The sequence below is a fragment of the Leuresthes tenuis genome, unplaced genomic scaffold, assembly GCF_036924035.1.
Source record: "Leuresthes tenuis unplaced genomic scaffold, fLeuTen1.0.hap1 SCAF_12, whole genome shotgun sequence".
Classification (NCBI taxonomy): Eukaryota; Metazoa; Chordata; class Actinopteri; order Atheriniformes; family Atherinopsidae; genus Leuresthes; species Leuresthes tenuis.
This window is the reverse complement of record NW_027325366.1, coordinates 14,794,311-14,816,948: the sequence shown is the minus strand read 5'-3', so window position 1 is coordinate 14,816,948 and position 22,638 is coordinate 14,794,311. Positions and strand designations below refer to the sequence as shown.

At 40.2% G+C, this 22,638-nt stretch overlaps 1 protein-coding gene across 1 annotated transcript; it reads left to right on the top strand.

The window, feature by feature from the left end:
- The first annotated feature begins 422 nt into the window (after positions 1-422).
- itga4 (integrin alpha 4) lies at positions 423-22,178 on the top strand. Its single transcript, XM_072396572.1, has 29 exons — positions 423-768; positions 2,335-2,541; positions 3,179-3,297; positions 3,588-3,688; positions 4,255-4,387; positions 5,058-5,125; positions 5,454-5,586; positions 9,486-9,571; positions 9,704-9,766; positions 9,852-9,992; positions 10,189-10,297; positions 12,012-12,106; positions 12,739-12,829; positions 12,922-12,967; positions 13,154-13,308; positions 13,478-13,632; positions 13,739-13,891; positions 14,399-14,475; positions 15,625-15,766; positions 16,381-16,482; positions 17,184-17,260; positions 17,529-17,618; positions 17,750-17,837; positions 19,008-19,115; positions 19,364-19,489; positions 19,612-19,737; positions 20,830-20,928; positions 21,074-21,193; positions 21,557-22,178. Exons 2-29 carry the CDS (start codon positions 2,348-2,350, stop codon positions 21,665-21,667), a joined length of 3,108 nt encoding a protein of 1,035 aa, XP_072252673.1. The 5' UTR covers positions 423-768; positions 2,335-2,347; the 3' UTR covers positions 21,668-22,178.
- Positions 22,179-22,638: the final 460 nt, after the last annotated feature.

Here is a 22,638-nt window from a genome sequence, read left to right as displayed (position 1 = left end):
AAACACAAACCCCCCCCCCCAAAACTCAAGTTTTCAGTAAAAAGAGTAGGTTGTAGAGCATGTACTTGTAAGAGCAAGAGCATGGTTCAGAAGATGTTCCGCATATTTATCTTATTTGTTGTTTCCGAAGCAGTTCTGTGTTTGTTGAGTACATGTTTGCCTCTGCGTTCAGACAGCACAATGAGATTACAACCACACTTAGTGCATTAACACTTTGGCGATAACTGAGGAGGAACACACAACGGCGGGGGCGTACACAAACACGCGCTCCGACGCACGCACGCACACACACGTACACACACGTACACGCACACACAAGCAGAGAGCGAAGGAGCCGCGTGCTCTCCTCGAGCCCTGAGTCTGGGCGGATTTTGGGTTGAAGGGGAAACGGTGTTACACACACGCGCGCGCGCACACGAATACAGAGGGAGAGTCTCCGCGCGCTCAGTCAGCTCTCAGTTTCATTCAAACTCAAATTAAGTTTAGTTTTTACTGACTATTTCGTAAGTGTTATTTTATTTCAAACACAGTTAGTTTTTTTTTTTTAAATAAAACACCGAGTGCGCAACCTGCTCACGAATAAGACAGTTAACTGACCGAGAAGCAACAGGAGGTTTCACGCCGAAGTCACTCCGGGAACGTGGAAGGGGACTTAATCGACAAACTTCGTCTCTTTTTTAGTCTGCCTAAGACAGTACCGAGTGGACCCAGAGTCTGACCCGGGAGAGCTGCTGTCTTACCCGGGAGAGGCTCCCAGCTGTCTGAGCGGTATGTAACCTCGAAAACTAAGACCGTTAGTCAACAAATAAATCACTAGATGAGCAGAGAATCGATAAATACTCTTAAAAACGCTTACAAATAATTTTCTCATTCGACAATTTTCTATTAAACCGCTTACCTCGATAGTTTGTCAGATTGAAAAATAAACTTTGAAGACGCTGGTGTTAAACATTTGAAGAAAGTAACTTCAGTAATCACATTTAAAATCTAAACAAATGTGGGATAATTGCGATGGAGTGATGTATTAACCACAGAGTAAAAATTCTCGTTTTGAAATGTTAACTCGTCATCAAACATTAAAAGTTCAGTCAACATGAACACTAGAATACACAAGCCTCGCATCGAGTTAGTTCACTAGCATCAGACATTTGATTAGCCTGTATCTGTGTTCACTTCTCAACATTTTCACAACTCATGATGTGTTCTCTTTCTGAGAGGAGCTGCAGCCCAGTTTTCTTCAGAGTCAGGATTAGAATGTGGACATAAACTTGCGTGGAAAACTCTGAGCACATCTGACAGTTTATTAATTTGGAAAATATGCTCTGTTGCCTTTTTAAGCTTATTTTTAGATGAGATGATTGATACCACACTTCGAGGTGTGGTAGCTATTCAGCTACAGCCAGGAGTACATTTTAGGACATCCTCAGCATCAGGCTTCAGAGTCAGATCCTCAGATAAAAAGGTAGAAGGTCTCAGGAAAACCTCGCACCAAACAGCCACATAAAAAAAATCATCGGACCAAAAGGCATCATAAAAAAACATTTCACAATGAACAACCTCAGAAAAAAATGTCACACTGAACGCCATCAGCACAAAAGTTGTCATACTGAACGGCATCAGGAAAAAAAATGTCAGACTGAAAGGCATCAGCACAAAAGTTGTCATACTGAACAGCATCAGGAAAAAAAATGTCAGACTGAAAGGCATCAGCTAAAAAGTTGTCACATGGAACTTTGATAGACCGGGTTTGTCTGTGTAACTGCTGGCAAAACAGCAGCTTGATTTGTTTCCTTTATTGAATACAGCACAAGCGACTTAGTGAGCCTTGACTAAGCTGCTAGGTATTTTTTGATACTTTTGAACAATTTTGAGTATTTATGTTAAGTGATTTCATGCTGTATCCACAATTTTGTTGTACCTTGGTGGTCTATTCCATTCTATTAACTGTTGAGATTTATGGGAAGCCTCATTCTCTCATAGCAAGAAAGTTATTAAACACAATGCCCAATATATTCCTGAAAAAAGACATGTTCAATGTCTGACAATTTATTTAATTAGTCACCCATGCTAGCTGCAGTTCTTACAGCGAGACATTCAAACAAAATCTGATTCATTAATTAGAAGTTTTGCAGTTTGTATTATTCTTGGCAAATATACCGAATTTCAAGCTGACGAAAGCTCTGTATTTGATACTTTCTGATCTTTAGAGTCTCGATGAAGTTGAGAACAAGCTCTGAACAAACACCATGTGCACACGCACATAGACATTTGTGTGCATCTCATGTGTATTGATTGTTATTGATTGATCATAGTATTTTCTCTGTTTTTGTCCAGTTTGTCCTTCAGCATGGGCTACTTAGGGGACAGCGTGCAGGTGTTCTGCATCCCGGTCCTGGTCGTAGTTCTGGTTCAGATCCTGGTCCTGGTCTGTCCTGGCACAGGCTACAGTCTGGATCAGGAACACAGCATTGAGTTCAGTGGCCCCCCCTCCTCCATGTTTGGATACTCAGTGCTTCTGCATCGCCATAATGCTAAAAAATGGTATGGATATGAATTTAACTGGCATTATTGATCCACCATCGAGACTCTACCATACATATATTAATCGGTTATTGATCCTCTGTTGATCTACAATGTATTGTCTTTTAATTTTCAATTAATTAATTATTCATCCTCCTTTAGTCATTTGTTAATCACTTGTTAATCAGTCATGACTGACCTTTCCAGTACTGTTTTCACTGTGATCCTCTGTTGAACTCTAAGCCTTTATTAGTGTTAATGCTGTACTGACATTAGTTTTCTGTAAGTTTGCAAAGTGACCTGATCTGCTGCTAATGTTGCATTTATTTGACGTAGATCATCTATGTGGAGGCTGAATCACATTTTGAAGCATGACTTTATGATTAATCTCCTCTTTCATGAACTGTGAGCTTTAAATGAAAAAAAAATTGACTACTTTCTTACAGAGATGCAGACAATTGTAAAGTTACATTCAATTAGTTATTATATTAATTCTCTTTAAGTTGCACACTGTGTGTGCGCGTGTGTGTATGTGTGTGTACACACACTAATTAGCCAATTCTTGCCTATGAGAGAAGCTCTTTGATGCTTCACACACAAGCACTCCATTCAGATAGAAAAACACATCACTTTTCAACTGCTTGTCCTTCCCTCTCAGGTTGGTGGTTGGAGCTCCAGTAGCAAATGTGTCGTCCAGTCCGTCCGTTCAATCTCCAGGAGCTGTTTTCCGCTGTGACATCACAACAAAGCCCCATGACTGCCACCAAATGCCTGCGGGTTTGTGTGTTAAATGTTTCCTCATCATTATCTCAGCAATATTCTGTCATTTCAAGTATGGAAGTCTTAAGATGGAAGATTTTTGGTAAACACATGAAATAACCTTACATGCTTACTGTTGCATCACTGTATGTAATAAAGCATTATGTTAGATATGCTCATACTGCCTAGAAAAGTGCAGTATGGGTCGATGAAAGTAATGTTTTACCAGCAGCATGGAGGACACAGACAAGATGGAAAATACTGTCATGTCAGCAGTGTGGTCAGTTTGTGTGTGGATGTGTGTGCAGAAGCGTCAAACTGTGGGAAGACATGTGAAGCTGAGAGTGATCACCAGTGGCTGGGCGTCAGTCTGTCCAGACAGCCTGCAGAAAACGGAGGGCATGTCCTGGTAAGGCGCACACATACTCTCTGTAACTGGTCATTGGGGCTGCTTGTGTTTCTTCCCTCATGTATATTTTGATGATCAATGGCCACCTTTAAATGCTAAATTTGTGTTCTCAGTCCTTTTTATAACTCTTATCAATCTTTTTTCATGAATGTTCTGACAATTTAGTCTGTTGCATGTCACAAAGTTTTTAGTTTTCATTTCAACAACATACCCACCTTCAAATGAAGCACGAGCCTCGTCTTGTGTAGACCTTTTCTTTCTTTTGCTTGCTCCCGACTCATTTGGAGGCCATCTCTCCACCTGCATCTGACTGTCTGTCGGCTCATCTTACTGCTGATTGGTCAGATGCTTCGTGCTGTCAATCATTGCGTCAGATTACTCGTCCCTTTTTTTTTATTTTTCTCTCTTGCCTCGGGCTCACTTGGTGATCCACGCACACCTCGTGGCAGGGATGCACATCTTTTGCGCATTTGCAGAGTAACAACACTTTGCTGCTAACGTGAGACTTAATAATGAGTCCTTGTCACATGTTGTCTGGTGTTACAATGCTGTATGTTTGTGCTCAGGCGTGTGCACACCGCTGGAAGAACGTCCACTACTCAAGAACAGACAGTCAGAGCAACAAGCTGCCCAATGGGGTCTGTTATCGCTATGGCAGTGACCTGACACATTTCCAGCACATTATCCCCTGCTACAAAGGTATAAAAACACTGAGAAACACTGCATATACACACAGGATACAAAAATATTCTAACCTCCACAATACCTTTCTTGAATTTTGAGTGTAGCTTCCAGTATTGCAGCGTACCAGAAACTGCAGGAAATTTGAGAGAGTAAATTATGTTGGAACACACTTTCTGTCACAACCAAAATATGTTAACATCATCATATCTTTACTTTTGACAACAGAAGGATGGGAAGGCAAGAAGTGGTCAGACCTGGCCAGTGATAACATACAGATTCCGTTGCTACTTAAGGGGTGTTCCTGGCAATTACGTTTCAGTGTTGGTTGTTGTAAACTAATACAGAAAGCAAAAAGAAAAGTTGCTGCAAGTAAAGGATGTCATGTAGGTTGCCCTACTGTGGTTCAGTTTAGTATTTTCTCCAAATGCTTGTACTGAAGGCCTGAGTAGCTACTAAATGTTGTTTGAGGGATAATACTTGGTTTTAGAGCTCATGTATTTCTTGGATACTGACTCTAACATGAACTGTTGTCTAACCTGATAAAGATACCCTAACCATGCCATACAAACGTGTGTGTGTGTGTGTGTGTGTGAAACCAGCAGCTGTTAAACTGCAGACTAGAAACATTTCTCTTCTTATTGTTCGCTCACCTTCACCTCTTAACACCTCTAACTGTCTCTTACAGACCATCAGAAGAAGTTTGGTGAGGATTATGGATCATGTCAGGCGGGCATTTCCAACTTCCTGACAGAGGTCAGTAACACCCTGGCTACAGACTTAGTTAAATCTTGTTTCTCTTCCACGTTTATACCAGCAAAATAATGTGATCCATTCAGTAGTGCATCATGTTTTTAAATAGAGGAGCTTATAGAAGCCATCTGCTTTTTGCATGCTCATCATTTTGAAAAGTGGAAGTTGATCTCTTTTTGAAAACCGAACAAAGTTTGTCAACTTATTGACTCCACTTCTACATTAAATCAAGTTTGGTGATTGTTAGAAACATGTCACACATTCAGTATGATAATTGCAGTAGAGCTTTGATTATAGAATGCATCATACATAGAGGGTCTATCCTCCTCAGGACCTGATCATCATGGGAGCACCAGGAACGTCTTATTGGATGGGTTCGCTTCTGGTCTTCAACACATCCAGTAAAGTGTTGTCAGCATATGTAGACGATGGGACTGGAGTTGTCAGCTTTGGAAGCTACCTGGGTAACTATACACCTGCTACTGCAACTGTACTGCTAATGTAATACTATAGCTAATATGGTATTTTTCTGCGCCTAGACTTAACTGAGCTGGGATGATGTGTTTCCACTACAGTTGTACAGTTTGTATTCCTGACCATACTTTCACATATTTAGCATAATTAACCTAATTTCCATAGTTTGTGTGCTGAAAGTTTTACCCGAGTCTGTTACATAGTATTTTATCTCATGCTGCAGTCATCACTTTTAAACAGGGGATATCTGAAATGGTCTTAAGTTGAATTTCACTCTGAACAAAACTTTAGTCACATGTAATGCAAATGCACTGTTAGTTTTCAAGATTCTTTACCATCAGCGGACATGCTTAAGATATCATCTCACCCTGTGATATGTGCATGCACAAAAGGTGAGGATGTACAAAGTGTCTCTGTGAAAGCATTGAGGGATGACATAAAACCACAGAACCGCAGCTGTATTTAAATTTGACTGTGAAAAGCCAAATGAAATGGCGCCACAAATTGAAACTGAGAAAATGCAAATATACCTCTCAGTTCAGTGTGTCCTTTTACTACATTAATGTTCCAAAGCCATCAAAGAAACCAACCACACCCCCTAAAAAAATAAATAAAAAAAATAAATAAACACATAAGCTGTTTTTTGTAAATAGCTGTTTTTTTTCCCAAACAACAGCATTGCTTACTAAATGAAAATTATAATCATAGCTTCATTTAGACAGCTCATTGTCTGTGTTTTCTTACACTGTTGCTCACCTTAATATTCCAAATGAATTTTGTGGCAAAATAGAGCTGAAAACATCCATATCTTACAGAGTGGATCAGATGGACAGACCTTTTGACATTCAACAGGTCTTCTGTGCAGTAGAATAGGATGCAAGCAGATATTCAAACTTCAAACCCCACTTCTATAAAACTTTTGTCAGTGGACACAACACATCTGCATTTTAATTTGCTGATTTGAGAACCCTTTTTAAAAAAAATAAATTAAAAAAAAAGTTTGTGCCATCTGCCTATCTGATCCTGAAAAACTCAGCCTTACTATGACAGCAAGACTTCTGGAAGTCTCGAAGCACATATGCACGACAGTAGAAAAAAAAAATTGAAGTATTGTGTCAGTCTGACCAAAACTGGACTTACATGTAAACCTGGTTGTCTGAAATTGTACAAAATCAAGCTTCTAAAACCGAGCTAACACATCCAAGTTACGTGGTTGGAGATAAAAATCACTCTGCATCTATATAGCCAACTAGATTCAAGTGGGCATTGGAAGTCCAATCAGTTTAAGTGTACATCAATGCACAGGAGTTTCCAATAAGGCTGCTCTCAGAAATTTTGACTGAAAAGCTACAAAGCTCTTTTAAGACAACGAGTCAACTCCCACTCACTTACAGTGAGTCAGGGTTACCTCCTGCCTCTCTGATTAATGCCCTCCTTGCCCGGTCTGTGAGTTTTGGTGGGCAGCCCTCTCTTGGCAGGTTTGTTGTGGTACCATGTTCTTTCCATTTTAAGATGATGGATTTGATGGTGCTCTGGGGGAATCATCAAAGAGTTGGATATTCTTTTATAACCCAACCCTGACTTGCACTTCTCAACAACTTTGTCCCTGACTTGTTTGGAGAACTCCTTGGTCTTCATGGTGTGATGCATCTGGCTTAGTGGCTTTGCATTCTCTGGGGCCTCTTAGAAAAGGTGTGTTTGTACTAACAGATCATGTGATGCTTAGATTAAACACAGGTGGACTTCATTTCACTAATTATGTGACTTTTGAAGGTAATTGTTGCACCAGAACTTTATGGGGCTTCATAGCAAAGGGGGTGGATACATTTTCAGTTTTTCATTTATTTTAATTATTTTTTTATATATATATTTTTTCTCCTTTCACTTCACCAACTTAGACTATTTTGTGCAGATCCAATCATGTAAAATAAGATTAAAATTTTAAATTGCAGGTTGGAATGTAACAAAATAGGTAAAAAGCCAAGGGGGTGAATACGTTTGCAAGGCATCGTATATATTGCTCTGCTCTAATAAAATCCCGATTCTTATAACTGCTGCATCTTCTGACAAACTCGATTCTGCTCCCGTTGCATGTTTACTGGGACAAGGATGGTGGGCCAATTGAGTTCAGCGAGCTGTAACTGTACCTCGACTCAGTTGTGCATATTACATCACTAACAGGTTTAGACACTGAGAGTTTGTTATGTAACAAACTGAGGAGGACCGTGATTTCAATTAACTTGGTGGGACTTTGGCAAGTAGAAAGATGCTGAAGTGAAATCCAAGGTCAGGACTTTATTGTGTTAAAGAGGAAAACAAAGATAAGGTTTTGGGAGGTTTCACACATGCATCGCTTTGTATGTACGCTGAACAGGAAGCCATACAGAAAGGTGTGATGTTCTCACAGTGAAGTGTTTTTCTCTAGACACAGTATACATCTTCATATTTGCGCAACAGACGAACGATTAGATGATAATACCACTGGTGTGTGGGCAGATGTGTGTTGCAAAGACCCATGTAGGACTCAAGCATGGGGTCCTTGCGAGTATAATGTATCTGTTTTCATAGTAAGAAAGAATCACTCAGTCTTGAGGAGTCACTCTTTGTTTTAGCATAGTTTCCTCTCCATGAAATTCACCTCAGCCAAAACCACTGCAACCTTAACTAAAACCATAGTCTTTACCAAATTTGGTCACGCTATTTTAACTGACAGAGGAACTTCTGAAACTGTTATCATGTTTTGCCACTTTGTTTTTCTACCCATTTCTGAAAATGTTTCATACTGTAAAGTTGTATGAACAAAATTGAGTATTAGTACATTTGTGTTGGATGATATGTGAAGTTACAGTAAGCAGGGGGTTGGCCAGAAACAGGGGAAACCAGCAAGCATTTGGTTGTGAAAATGCGATGGATCCACCAACCAGCTCATTTAAATATCACTCATAAACAAATGATATGATCTTGTCTTTATTTAGAACAAAAAAACAAGGTTTGAATAAAAAAAGACAGATTGCTGGGGAGTTATTTGTCAACACACTTCTTGGGCAGGCACAGTTATTTCCTTAAGTCTTGTTGTCTCTGTAGAGCTGGGTTTTTCACACAAAGTGGAATTTGTCACATTCAGTTTAACAAATACAAACTTTAGAAAAGACGTGTGGAGCAGAGAACTTAAAGTATAGTTAAGTTGAAATGTAAAGTTTTGAGTCACAGTAAAAGTGTGGTTAGTTTGAGTCAACCAGTGGCTCATTCTTCTGCACAGGAGAGATTGTGCTGAAACAACAGCGTGTATTATCCTAACTATGGAAGCCATGTGGACTTCTCTAGGAAACGAATAGAAATTAAATTATCCATCGCAGATGGAATGGATTCCTTTGTAAATGTTGAATGAAGACAGCAGGACAGTTTAGCTTCAGCGTCTGACCTCGTGGCTGAGGAAACGTGGAACTCAACTCACCTAATAGCTGGGAACAGTGAAACCAACTTCCCCCAAAAGAGGAAGCTCTGAGACTGAAAGCCTTGAGGGGGATGCTGGGGTGGGGTTTGGCCTATTGAAACACGGTCAGCAGTGGTGGCAGCAGTTAAAGTATGCTGCAGTACAGCTTTCGTGGCAGCAGTGTGAACAACAAAAGAAGTAGCAGCCGTACTGATGCATTTCCTTCCTGACAGAACACACCTGCAACACAACTGCACTAAAGACTTTTTCAGAATAAAAACTTTAATTCTCAACAGTTTGCTCCTGTAAAATTAAACTCAATAGGAGATACATATTAAACTGTAGAATAAAACAGTATTTTCCAGGTTGAGTAGTATGATTAAAACGAAAATTGTACGTGATATGAATACTTGAGTAAACACTTAAAACATGACAACGTATCCTGTTGCTGTTCAGGTTACTCTGTTGGAGCTGGCCACTTCCTGGGTCCTTCTACCATGGAAGTGGTAGGTGGTGCGCCACAATTTCACCAAAAGGGAAAGGTAGGAACAGAGAACTTGTAATCTGTGTATCAACTTCACCTGGTATTTGTGCTTTCAACAGCAATGCAGTTCATCTCTCCCTCGTGTTTCTATCGATAGTTGTTACTGAAAATCTGTGTCTGAACGTTGCAGGTCTATATTTTCACGTTAGACAACACCTGGCTGAAGGTTGTCTCCCAAGTGTCTGGAAAAGAAGTAAGAATGAATTTAGCATAAGCATCTTTGATTCATAACAGTGGAACAGTTAGCATCTGACTGACGTGTGTTTGTCTTTGTGTAGCTGGGATCTTACTTTGGATCCAGTGTATGTGTGATAGATCTGAACGCTGATGGTTTGTCAGACCTGTTGGTCGGTGCTCCCATGGCGACAGGCTCCACTCGAGAGGAGGGAAGAGTCCACGTGTACATGAATGAGGGGCAGGTAAGAACATTTATTATGATTAATAGAGCAGACAATGGGATCAGGCTCTGCTGTCGGTTGCTGTGCTTAAATCCTTATACAACAGCAGGACCCTAAAACTGGAAATGTAGCCTTCACAATTTTACTATTTTTCCTGGCCGTTCTGACATTTCTGTATGACAAAAATTTTGTCGGTTTCCTCACAAAATTGCCCCAGGCGAAGTTGGTGGAGGCGGAGTTTCAGCTAAGTGGCAGCAATGCCTTTGCCGCTCGGTTTGGAGAGACCATTGCTGACCTGGGAGACCTGGATGATGATGGTTACCCAGGTAATTCCTGCATGTGCATAGTTTGACCTATCAGTTTCTGTTAAATTGTGCACAAAACTGTCAGAAACACTGCTGCTTGTACCAGTGTAAATGTATCAGACAGTTATTTTGCTAACATTTCTGTTATGATGTTGTGACATCTTTCATAGCTCTGAGTTCTGGCTTTCAAAGCAAATGAAATGCAGCAGAAACGCAATTGCAACAAAATATAATCAATCCAGGTTGTCTTGGTTTCTTACTAATGCCACCTGTATGGCTGCAGATAAAATGATTATTGATGTCTCTAATGGTTCTGCGGTGCTGCTTTTACTGCTTTACGGTTTTCTTCTGATGTTAGAAATAACTTTTATTCCAAATACTACTAATAATCATGTCCACTGTATTGGTTTTGACATTACTAATACTAATGCTACCAGTACATTTTCAGTTGTCCACCTAGTAGCTCAAGTTGAGCAGCTGTGAATGAACATTTCTGCCTCAGGGCACCTCAACAGTGGGTATTTGGGAGGTTTAAGCGTCTTTCGCTCTCACCACAACTTCATCCAATAACTCAGTTTCACTGTGCCAAAACCTGCCACCCCAACAGCAGTTGTCACTTCCTGATGAGGAAGCGTCACCTTTACTTTAACTCGCCGCCTTTACACGTACAAGAACATGAATCTCATTTGTGTTTGTGTGTGTGTGTGTGAAGGGTGGAGTGTGTTATTAACTTCACTGAACAGTAATGACAAACTGTTGCTGCTCTCAAACTGAACATGCCCTGTAATCTGCTACAGCTAGATAAAAAGCTGTGTGTGTGCTTGTATCACTCACGTTGTTTGCACATACATGTCACATGTGGGCTCATATATGTTTTTTGGGGACAGAAAGCCAGATGGTAATCATGAATTTCTGAATGAAGACTTTGTTTGAGATTAGGTTTAAGTTATAGTTCAGGCAAGTCGATATAAATTCCTCTGAAACAACGGAATAAGGACTGTGTTTAAGCGGTGTGTGTGTTCCAGTGGCTGTCTCTTTGTGGAAAAAAGACTTTCAGACCTTCACATCTTCAAAAGACTTTGGTTAAATATTAAAGGACCAAGCTGGCATTTTCTCATGTTTGTTTACATTGTTTTAAATACTTTCAACCTGCTGAATGTTTTCCAGCTGCACTGTACTTCTACTTTTGGAGATGATAAAAGGTCCAAGCCACTTTCCAAAACACAGAGTAACCTTTGAATTGTCCAATAACTTGTGGATTTTTAATTAGGAGACATTGATGGTCTGTCAAACTCTTTGCTTCAGATTGAAATATCTCAACTAGTTGATGTATTGTTATGAGGTTTTTTACAGACGTATATGGTCCCTGAATGAATCCTTTGGTTTTCGTTGAGACTGAGAATTGAGGTTGCATCTCAACAGGCTGCTTTTGAATTTAAATTAAATTTCGTTCTTGTCGCACAGTGAAATTGTGCACCAAACCTTATTTTGTCCAACAAAGCAGTTGAACAAGCAATTCAAAACATTCGAGTCAGCTTCAGCTTTACTGTCTCTTTTCATCAGCTTCATATTGAAAAGACATTGAAGTGAATGGTACAATGTCAAAAGTCTTCCTGTCAATCAAGCTGTCACATGTATCATTACATTTTGAGATTTCGGGCAAAGGACAACAAGAGTCTACACAAATATGGTAACACATACTTGTGTGTGTGTGTGTATGATTGTGTGCGTGTAGATGTGGCAGTTGGTGCCCCACAGGAAGAGGATCTGAAAGGCGCCATCTACATCTACAATGGCAGGAAGGAGGGCATTTCACAAACTCCGTCCCAGGTACAAACATCAATACAGATTAAGATCAGAGGAATTCGCATGTTTACACAATACTGTGCTGAATCCAGTAACACTGAAACAATTCAAAGTTTTGTTGAACACACTATTTCAAATGTCGAGAGGTGGTAATTAAACCTTTCTTGGATATCAACATGACCTTATTTCAAGATATTTTAGATATCGCACGTAACTGACAAGGTTCACTTACTGTTTGTGCACTTATTTTTACCTTCACATTAAACAGTGGCAGCAACAAATTTGAAGACATGCATACAACAAAATATTTTGTTTGACAAATCAAAATGAGACAAATGGAGACTCGGATCAATCCTAAACCAGTACTCTGTAACAATTAAAGAGCAAACAGTGAAGTTTTGATTGTCTTGTGTAAAAACGAAAAGATTAATCTGTTAGTCTTGATGGATTTTCAGGCACTTCTAAGTAGATTAGGTTCATTTTTGCAGTGCACCATATTGAAAGTTTATTGAGAACCTTAAATAGGGAGCTACTTGTAACTGAAGTGATCCAGATAACACTGGAATTGGTAGAATAGCGTAATTAATTAAGAAGTGCCAACTATTTGAAAAAGTCTTGTATTGTGATGTTCACTTGATGTGGTTTTGATGCTTCAGAGGATTACGGGATCCTCTCTCGGTCGTGACCTGAGGATGTTCGGACAGTCGCTGAGCTCTGGCATTGATATAGATGATAATGGCTATCCGGGTAAATGATTTATTCAGTCACAGCTTCTACTGTATTGTACATTTCTGTTTTTATTTGACCTGTTTAAATACGTTTAAACTGTGTCTCTACAGATGTGGCAGTTGGTGCGTTCCTGTCAGACTCAGCCGTGGTTCTCAGGTAAATCTACAATGCAGCTTCCTCATGAAAACATATTTTTAGCCTAAGTGTTACTGCAGGAATACAGGGCATACTACTACTACTACAACTACAGCTAATAAATGTCTCCCAAATCCAACTCTGTTGTAGCACTGCACTGAAGCCCAGTTAACATGTTGTAATAGTTCCTTTGATTGTACCCTGTAGGACCCGTCCAGTGATTCAGGTGAAGGCATCTTTGACTCTGCCCAATCACATTGACCAGCAGGTGGCACTGTGCCGAGAACATTCGACTCAAACTGTCTGCTTCAACGTTACCATCTGCTTCAATGTCATATCCAGACGCCACAGAGGAGCTATAGGTACTTTAAAGTTCCTAAGACTGAAGTTCCTGTTTGTTAATGTATATGATTTTTAGCTATTTTATGTTGATAAAGTTTTCCAACTTACTGTTCTCGAACAACCGAAAATGCAGTTGACTATGATAATGGTGATGAAGATGTAAGGATTGTCTTCTTTTTTCATCCTTAGAGTTTCAATATGATTTGACCTCTGACGTCCTCCATAAACCGTCTTTCCCTCATCGCTTCTATTTCCACGGTAACGGGTCGTCGAATAGCACAAGGGGCCATGTGAGAGCACGGCACGGCCATCTCACTTGTGTAACACACATGGCTTATCAAAGGGTAATACCTTTAGATACAAGCAAACAAAAAGTGAATATCTCACAGGATGAGCTTTAGAAACAACAACATTTTTTCTCTTCTCTTTACCTCTTTCTTCCCCCTACAGAAGGATGTCAAGGATATTTATACTCCGGTTAAGTTTGAGGTTTCATACAGTCTCAGAGAAACAAGCGCCCACAGAGCCTCCTCCAAAGGTTTTCCTCCAATAAAACCAATTCTGCAGCAGAGCGCGGGACACCGCAACACTATCACCAACCAGGTACCAGCTAATGCAACACAGCGACACAGAACATTTTATGAATTGTATTGTAAGCTTTAAATTCACAGCCAGAATGTAGCACTGATAAAACACACTGTCAGTACAAGCCCATAAGGTAATTAATTATTATCACTGTCAGATCTGTCTGTCCGTCAAAAAGTGTATCCGATTCAAACTGAATCTGATCAGAGGTCTGATGCACAACATCCAATGAGATATGTTTCCAGCTGCAACGACTCATCTGCAGCACATTAACTAACATCCTGCTCCTGTGTGTCCACCCCATGTCCCCCTGCTTCATAAAAACAGGGCAGGAACAATTAACAAGAAGGAATTCACAGCTGGAGTTAGTCATGAGGTCATTATTATTAATCATCTGTAACTGTGAGGTCAGGAGTCAGAGGTCATGGGAGCTGTTTGTAATGCCATCAATGAGGGGAATTATGACTGCTTTAATCATTCATTATCACTGGTGTCATAAACCTTCTGCTTCTTTCGCCCTGTCAGACTCAGTTTGCCCGTTCATGCTCTCTGGTGAACTGCTCAACCAACATGCAGCTGTCAAGTCAACTAGTGTTGCCACAGTAAGAAAACACACACACACACCCACACAACACACACAGCTGGAATTCTGTGTGAAACCCAAAGAAAAAGACAAAGAGGAATATATTAAAACAAGAGCAAATCTGTGTTTTAGTTGTTAAAAAATGTGAGTCACACAGAGATCAGTGTCGTGATGGCCTCACTTTAGCTGCGTTTTGTGTATGTAAGTTAAACAAGATTTTTGTGATTTAGGTCTCCAATAATAAAAAACAAGAGGCTTTTTTTCCCTCACAACACATGAATGTAATTAGCTGCAGGCACACTGAGGAGGAATTATTTACAACGTCAGCCAGCATTTTTGCTGTTATCTTGGTTCCAGCGGGACCGTGCTGGCTTTTTCTTTATATCTTTGTTGAATGAGGTATGACAAAAAAACAAACATACAGTGTATAACAGTATAGACTGAATCAAAAGTTAAATATTAGTGTGCATATTGATCCTTTTTCTTTAAGAGAAAGAGATGAAAACGTTTAAATGGATCTTATTTCACAGAGTTTAGAATAGAGCTGGAGTAGGAGTGCAGTCTGAGTGCATTTTCAATTTGCAAAAAATTTAAAATCTTCCTTGTTTTTTCATAAAAGAAAAAGAAAACAAATGCACATTTCTGACGTAACAAAGATGTTGCTCACATAACTAATCACTTGATCAGCTGTTTCATGCTTCTAGAGAGTAAACGAGCAGTAAGACATGAAAGTGTAACCACAATGTTCCCATTTGAAAAGAATCTCTATTGTCCCCTCATATATCACACTCAACTGATTTTGTTTGTGTCTTTAAACTAGAAGTTTTGTTTGTGGTTATTTACTTTCTGTACAGACACTAGCTCTGAACCTCCACTGTTCAGGCTACAGCTGGCATTGGTTGTCCTTGTTCCACTCTACAGGCTTGGTGTTTTTTGTTTAGTAACAAAGGAGTAGACGTCCAGCTTCGAAGATTCAGCAGACTAAAACTGACTGTAGTGACTGAAACGAAAGAAATCAATTTGCGGGAAACACTGTAACAGAATGTTGACAGTATCATTATCGAGAACAAAAACAGAAGTGATAATTTCTCAAAACTGAAAGGGTTTTCACATATACACTTCATGTTGATCTGACTATAGCATCAGTGATCTTGTTGTTTATTAACAGAAAGCAGAAGTTTTTTGCTCTGGGCTCTGGACAAACCATCATACTGAAAACCTTGCTGCTGAACTCTGGAGATGATGCCTTCCTGCCGCGACTGACCCTTCGGTTTCCCAACCACATCCACTACATCAAAGTGTTGCAGAACGTGAGTTCATCTCATGCAGATATGGCAGTAAAAGACAGGTTGATTTCAGAATTTAAGATTTCAGTCCTGGTTAATCAGGCGGATCAGAAGATACAACAGAAGGACAACAGAAGATCAGCTTCTATGATCATAATAATGATAATATGATGAGTGAATAGTCTGTTTTCCCATCATATCATGGAAATGCTTGATCTGAGCAGAACACAGCAATCTATCATGTATGCCTGATATGTAACATAAATGCTCTCACAAAAAAATGTAATTACTTTATTATTTGACATATTTGATGATCACAATCAGCGAACCTCTCTGACAAATGTAGGCTGTTTCTATAAAAAAGAACAGCTGCAACTGCAGTCATTTCTTTGTCTTTGTTGTAAATAAGGGGATAATCATTGATGAAGACGATATCAGCGACATGAAATTGTGTTGCATGCTGTGCAATATCCTGTGAATCGCCACTGCAGCCTGAATCAGGCAGGGCGGATTCTGCTCCTAGCAATCTGAAATGTAATGTGAAACTTAACAGCGTATAAATCTGTGCGTTTAACTGCACAAATAAGTCAATGAGCACAACGACGTCTTAAACTTCCTGTGTGTATCTGTGTGAGCAGCAGCACAACGTGGTCAGTTGTGATGTCACAGAGGAGGTCAACTCTACAGAGGTGAGCGTTGACTGCGGCGTCACCAGCCACGTCCTTCCAGCCCACTCCCAAGTAAGCCTCGTAACATCACACACTGTTCTTTAAAAAGTGTATTTAAATAAAGTTTTACAACAGCAATCAGAGAACTCTGCAGGCACACCGGCTGCTCTGCTCTGCACATCAGTACAGCACTGCTTTGAGCTAAGTGGTAACATCACAAGTGTAGCTGGTAATCTTTATCATGGCTGTTGAGTTAGTGTAGGGTTAATATAGCGTGTTAAAAAAAGAACACAGCTAAAAATGCTGACCTTGTGATCTACATAAGGCCACGTTTACACCATTAAAACGATTTCCTCTGAAAACGGTTCCAAATTTGTGTTGACCTCACTGTGGCCTCACTGTTGTGCAAATAAGGAAAGCCCCAGGATTTTATACCAAAATGATTAACCAGTGTCTGGTAACTAGCAATGAACTTCACATTCTGGAGGTCAAAAGCAGTGCATGTTTCTGTTCTCTTTTTTTTTTTTTTGTTAACTTCATTTTCTATGACTTAGCGCAAAAATTACAATAGATTGCAATTGGTTGAACTATCGCAATTTCCTGCAGAAGAAAGACAGAGCAGCAATTCTGACAAATAATTTTCTTCAGCATATAACGAAGATATTAACAGCTATGTGAAAGAGAGGAACTCAAAGAATGTCAGTATTAGCTTTAAAACACTCAATGATTCCAACAAAATAAAAGAAAACGGAATCGTTCTTTTTTTCTTGCAGCTGAACGTCAGCTTTCTGTTCGATGTCAACCAGAACAGCACCCCTGGTGACATCGTCATTCACATCAACACCAGCAGGTAAGTACCTTTTTAGCCTTTTGCAGAGGTGAAGAAAGTGGTCTTGAATGAGTAAACATTTTTTACTAAAGTCAAAGTAAGGAAGATTTCACAGTAACACTGACTTGAATATCAAAAGCTTCTATATTTTTTGTGGGGACTATTTTTTATCCACGGTGTAATGTTACTGTCTCAGTTTAATTAGAAAGTTCAGTCAGAAAACAACATGAAAGATGAGACGTTTGCAAGTTAACTGTGTGACGATGCACTAAATCTGCTTCTTCCGCAGTGATAACTATGAGATGGCGGAGTATCTCCATGACAACGTGATGAAGCTCATCCTTCCTCTCAAATACGGAGTCAGTGTCACCATCCATAGGTCAGTCGGCATGAATAGACGTGACCTAATTTATGATTTAAAAGGAACGTCATTAAATAGATCAGATAAAACATCAAAACATCTCAATTAAGAAATGTAGCCACTATTAATGTCTGTCTCTGTGTTTGCAGTTTTGTGTCTCCCACCTCTTTTGTATTTGGAGATGAAGACTCAATTTCAACTAACTGCTACACTGAAAATTTCAACTACACCTACAGGGTAGGTTGGTGTGGTTCTCACACTCACACAGCAGCTCAGCTGAAAGATGTCACCTTTAATTAGCCCGAAGAGGACAAATGTTAGAGGACAAAGTTCTTGTTCGTACGGCACTTTTTTAAACTAAGACTTTAGAGTCTGTTCCATTAAAAGCAACAGACTTTAAGGAGACTAAATCAATCTTTACATTCAGTTTAAGTATACTTTGAAGCACCTGTATGCGATATTAACCAACAGATCAGTGCCACAGCAGACAGTTTTACTTACGAGTCAAATCTTTCTCCATTTATTTCTTCACACTTTGTCAGGGAGACTGGTTTTGGTTGTCTTCTTGATGTCACTGTGACACAAAGCTCAAAATGACTGGAAATGCATTTGATTCTAGTTGTGTGACATTTTAAAAGTTTACATGAAATTTGATAGAAAGTTCTGTGGAAACAAGGCTTCTGTGCTCCATTCAAGCATCCCAGGGAGTAACCGTCTCAGCTCGAGCTAGCATGCAGTATCAAAACCCTGAAACTGAGGCATCTTAATGTAGTCCAGACCAGTAGTGCAAACAATATTCACGTGTTTGCCTTGACTTTTACCACTTCCTCTCCTATTATCTGTTCAAATGACTCAAGCTGGCAGCACGGTGCTGACCTTTTGGAGGAAATGAAAGCGGAGATAAAATAGATTTGTTGCTCATGTCTGTTTCCATGACCATTTTGATATAGCTCTCTTAAGTCAGTTTAAACTAACTGCTGGTTTGCAGACTGTCATAACAATAACTAACTCCCATATGGTCTGAAAATCAAGGCAAACATTTGCTGTTCGTAAATGTCAGAATTTCTTAGCTGCTTAAAACTTTGCCCTCGATTGTCTGAACGTCAGTCATAATTTAGTTAATGTCTAAGAGTTCAGCAGTTTTTTTTGAGCAACTGAACTCTTAGAGCAAAGGTAGACATTTCTGTTTAAGTTGGATCTGCAGCTCCTCTGTCCAACATCTAAGCAGGTGTTCACATATCTTTAGATTTAGTGATAACTCATGACTATAGGCGTCCATCACAAATAGACAAACACAACTTCACCATCAAGTTTTTCTTCAAGTCATCGTTTGCTTGTGTCAAATGTTTTCAAAGCCATGAATTAATTTGATACTTCTGGTTTTCCTGTTGTTTTGTCCGCCTGCAGGTGTTAAACTCTGGTCCCAGCATGTCAGCGGACACGGTGGTTGACATTACGCTGCCAAAGGTCCTTGCACCTTACTCGTACAGACTACTGAAGGTGGTCGACTGGCAGGTACAGCCACACGAGCAGCAGCAGCGGTAGCAGAAAAATGAGCCATTTGTAGTGTCTGTGTGGTTCATCACTGAGGTGGAGAAAAAAAACAATCCACAAAACTTGAAGAAAATAGCTTAAGTATCACTTCAGTAGTTGTGGTAATAATTGAGGTTTGTTAGCTGTTATAACTGACAGAACAAGTTAAACACAAGTGAAAGCTTGTGATACCACATGTTGTCATGTGTTTTCTTTTCTTTTTTATGCAGTCGTCACATGGTGTGTGCTCACTCAGTAGCACGACTGTTTCAACCATCGAGGACTGTGACGTTCCTCAAGCTTCCTTCATCAAACAGCTCATCTTTTTTTTCTCCGAATCCTCCACCCGCAGAATGGTACACAAACACACATGCCCCCCCCCCCCCCAGGAACACATTCTTCAGAAACACATTATGGGTCAACATTCTAGACTGCACACTGACTTCCAGTGGATGAATTGGTTTATGTGTGTGTGCAGTTTTGTAGCCACGAAGATGTGCTGTGTGAGCGATTGGTGTGTCGTCTCGGTAACCTGGATGCAGGGAGAGATGCTACCATCCAACTGGAGATTAGCCTAAACCCTGATGTGCTGCTGCAAGCTCCGGTAACACACTCACACACACAGTGTGACCAGATAATCAAGAATTATTTTAATCGAGTAAAACTCTCCACACAGACTGTTTTGCAGCTCTTGGTTTGTTCAGGCTTCTGAATATCTTACTATTTGTCTTTTTTTCATTTAAAATCACATTGCTTCTTACACTCTGATTGCTGCTAACAGGTTTGGCGACACTCTTGACTGATAGGCTAAACAAAAATGACAATAAAACTTCAATTTGAACTAACTTCAGCTGATTAGCACTCAGAAACTCAACACACATACAGATACACATACAGATATACGTTTTCTATACCCGGTAAATCCAATTCAGGGTCGTGTGAGGTGTGTGAAGTGTACAGATCACCAGTCCATCACAGGGCCACATCCACGCTCCCGCTCACTCCTAGGGACCATTTAGAGTCACCAGTTAACCTGACATGCATGTTTTTGGGCGGTGGGAGGATGCCGTAGTACCGAGAGAACCCACACATACACAGAGAGAACAAGTCCACAGAGAAAGGCCCCAGCCAGGATTCAAACCAGGAACCCTCTTGCTTTTAGGCAACGATGCTAACCACCACACACACTGTTCAGCATAACAACATAAGATGTTCATCAACATAAGATCTTAAGATTCTGAGAAATAAGCTGAATAATTGCAGGCAAGGCCACTCTCTGCGTCTGTATGAAAATGCACATATTAAAGAACACCTCAATCTCCCGTTAGAGACCCAAAATGTCTTAAGACTGTTATTTCATTATGTCATAAGGTCAATTCTTCACATTTTGCTCCATGGTTGTTCACAGGTCCAGTGGTCAGATTAGTGTGCAGGTTTGTAACCTGGAGGAATAAACAAAATCTTTGTATTCTGATTTGATATGAGAAGAATCTCAAGAAGTCAAATGTACTCTAAAAGTCGGAGTTAATCTTGCATTACGGTAACCTGATTGCTTAATCACAGAGTGGGCAATGGCACTAATGTGTTTGGCAGCAGCTGGAACTTGGCGTAAAACACCTCAGTCAATAATTTTGTGCTGAGACACAACAAGCTGCTTCACATGTAGACGAACACCTGACGTCTGTCTCTGTCTCAGGGTCGTCATGGCATCATGAAGTTGGAGAACACAGCAACGATGTCACATCCAAGAGAAGATCCTCACACCGTCCTCATCCAGGGTCAACCTGTCGCACAGGTAAAACACCCTGCAGCCACTCAGACTTATCAGTGCGTTTGAGCTGGAGACGAGTCTCTCCCTCTGCATTGTTTTACCTGCTATGAAGCCTCATTGAGGGTTGTTGTGTTTTGATATATAAACATGTCATGTGGCAAATTTTCAGGTGGTTGTGGAAGCTGTTTTTTCCCCGAAACCCTCAACAGCGGTGAAGATCTTCATCATTGTTGTCAGTTTAATTATAGGATTGATCATCCTGGCAGCTCTCATCTGGTGTCTGTGGAAGGTAAATATATATATATATATATTTATTAATATATATTAACATCAATTAGTTTTTCTGCAGGTATGTTTTCTGTTGATCGTGAATGAACCATAAACCCCTTTTCCCAATAACGATGTTTTTTGCTCTATTGCGTCATCTGCTTCAATTGGAGCTGCCATCCTGACATTTCACACTTTCAACTGACTTTATGCAAACAGCTACAGGCTGGAATAATCTTTTAACTATTAGGAAAATGATATTTTAAGTTCTGGGTGCTTTCAGTTAGAGGAAAAAAAACACCTTTCGTAAACTTCTTATGTTACAGTGTCCTGGTTTCAGAATCAACACCTGCCTCATGTCTCTGACTTCCTATCTGATTTGCAGGCTGGTTTCTTTAAGAGAAATTACCCTGAGACGGAGGTGGAGGAGTTCAAGAGAGCTCGAGACAGCTGGAACTTTGTTTCAAAAGCGGACCAAAGAGAGAGCATTTCCTAACCTCAACTGCTGCCTCTTGCTGTGACCTCTGAACATTCAGCGGAGCTCACACTGGGACTGTGTAACTGTTTTGAAATGCGGTGCTGACCGATAGCAGGGTTAAAAGTGCTGTGTAATACAGGTGAACATCATTCACTCAGAGGGTTGGAGAGCTACCGATGATCACACCTGAAACACACCGTGGCCTTTCAAACTATTTTGCCTCATGTGCCTTCACAAAGAAAAGACTAATTTAAAGATTTAAAAAAAAAGAAAAAAAAAAAAAGACTACCAATGAATGGATGGATGGTGCGTCTAAAGCTGTCAAATCTGGACCAATCAGAAGGCCTTGGGGCTTTCTGGGATGTGGATTTGACTCTGAAGAGAAAAAAACAAAGGAAGTAACTTTCATGTGATCTCAGGGGCTGGAAACCTCACTTCTGATTGACTCAGAACTCTGGAGAACCTTCCTTTAGTCTGTGTAGATTGTCTGTCTGTTTTGTTTACCTGCTCACCGGCACCCACAGAGCCACACACACCGGTCGCGTTACGTCAGGTGACGGCTGGTTGTCGTCCAGACAGAAGATAAGTGCTGGTAAAGGAATAAAACACGACTGATGTGCTCTGAAGGTGGATGGAGCCTCATGCTGGGAAATGCAACACAGCTTTTTGGCCCTTTAGCCTGCTTTCACTCGAGAATTTGTTTGCGTTTCCCCTAAACGCCCGACGACACCATCGATTAAACTCAGGAATTTTAAGGCACAATTTGCTCACTGCAAGTGCACATGTTTTCCATATTTTACGCATTAAAAAAAACTGCCTTGGCATCACTGATGACAGATAATTATGTCACAAAACATCTTGACTCCCAGTTGTGTAGGAATAATTTGAATTCTAAAGAAAACACACCTGAATCCTGACCCCCACCCACAGTCAGGAGGGTGATCTGACCAAATCAGAAAAGGTCTGATTCTTGGGAAGCTTCATCCATG

Bases quoted from the DNA above. Each gene is read 5' to 3' on its own strand.
- itga4 (XM_072396572.1), top strand. From the start codon at position 2,348: ATGGGCTACTTAGGGGACAGCGTGCAGGTGTTCTGCATCCCGGTCCTG. The intron at 12,968-13,153 runs GTAAATCTACAA...TGTACCCTGTAG, and splicing joins GACTCAGCCGTGGTTCTCAG to GACCCGTCCAGTGATTCAGG. The intron at 17,619-17,749 runs GTCAGTCGGCAT...CTGTGTTTGCAG, and splicing joins GTCAGTGTCACCATCCATAG to TTTTGTGTCTCCCACCTCTT.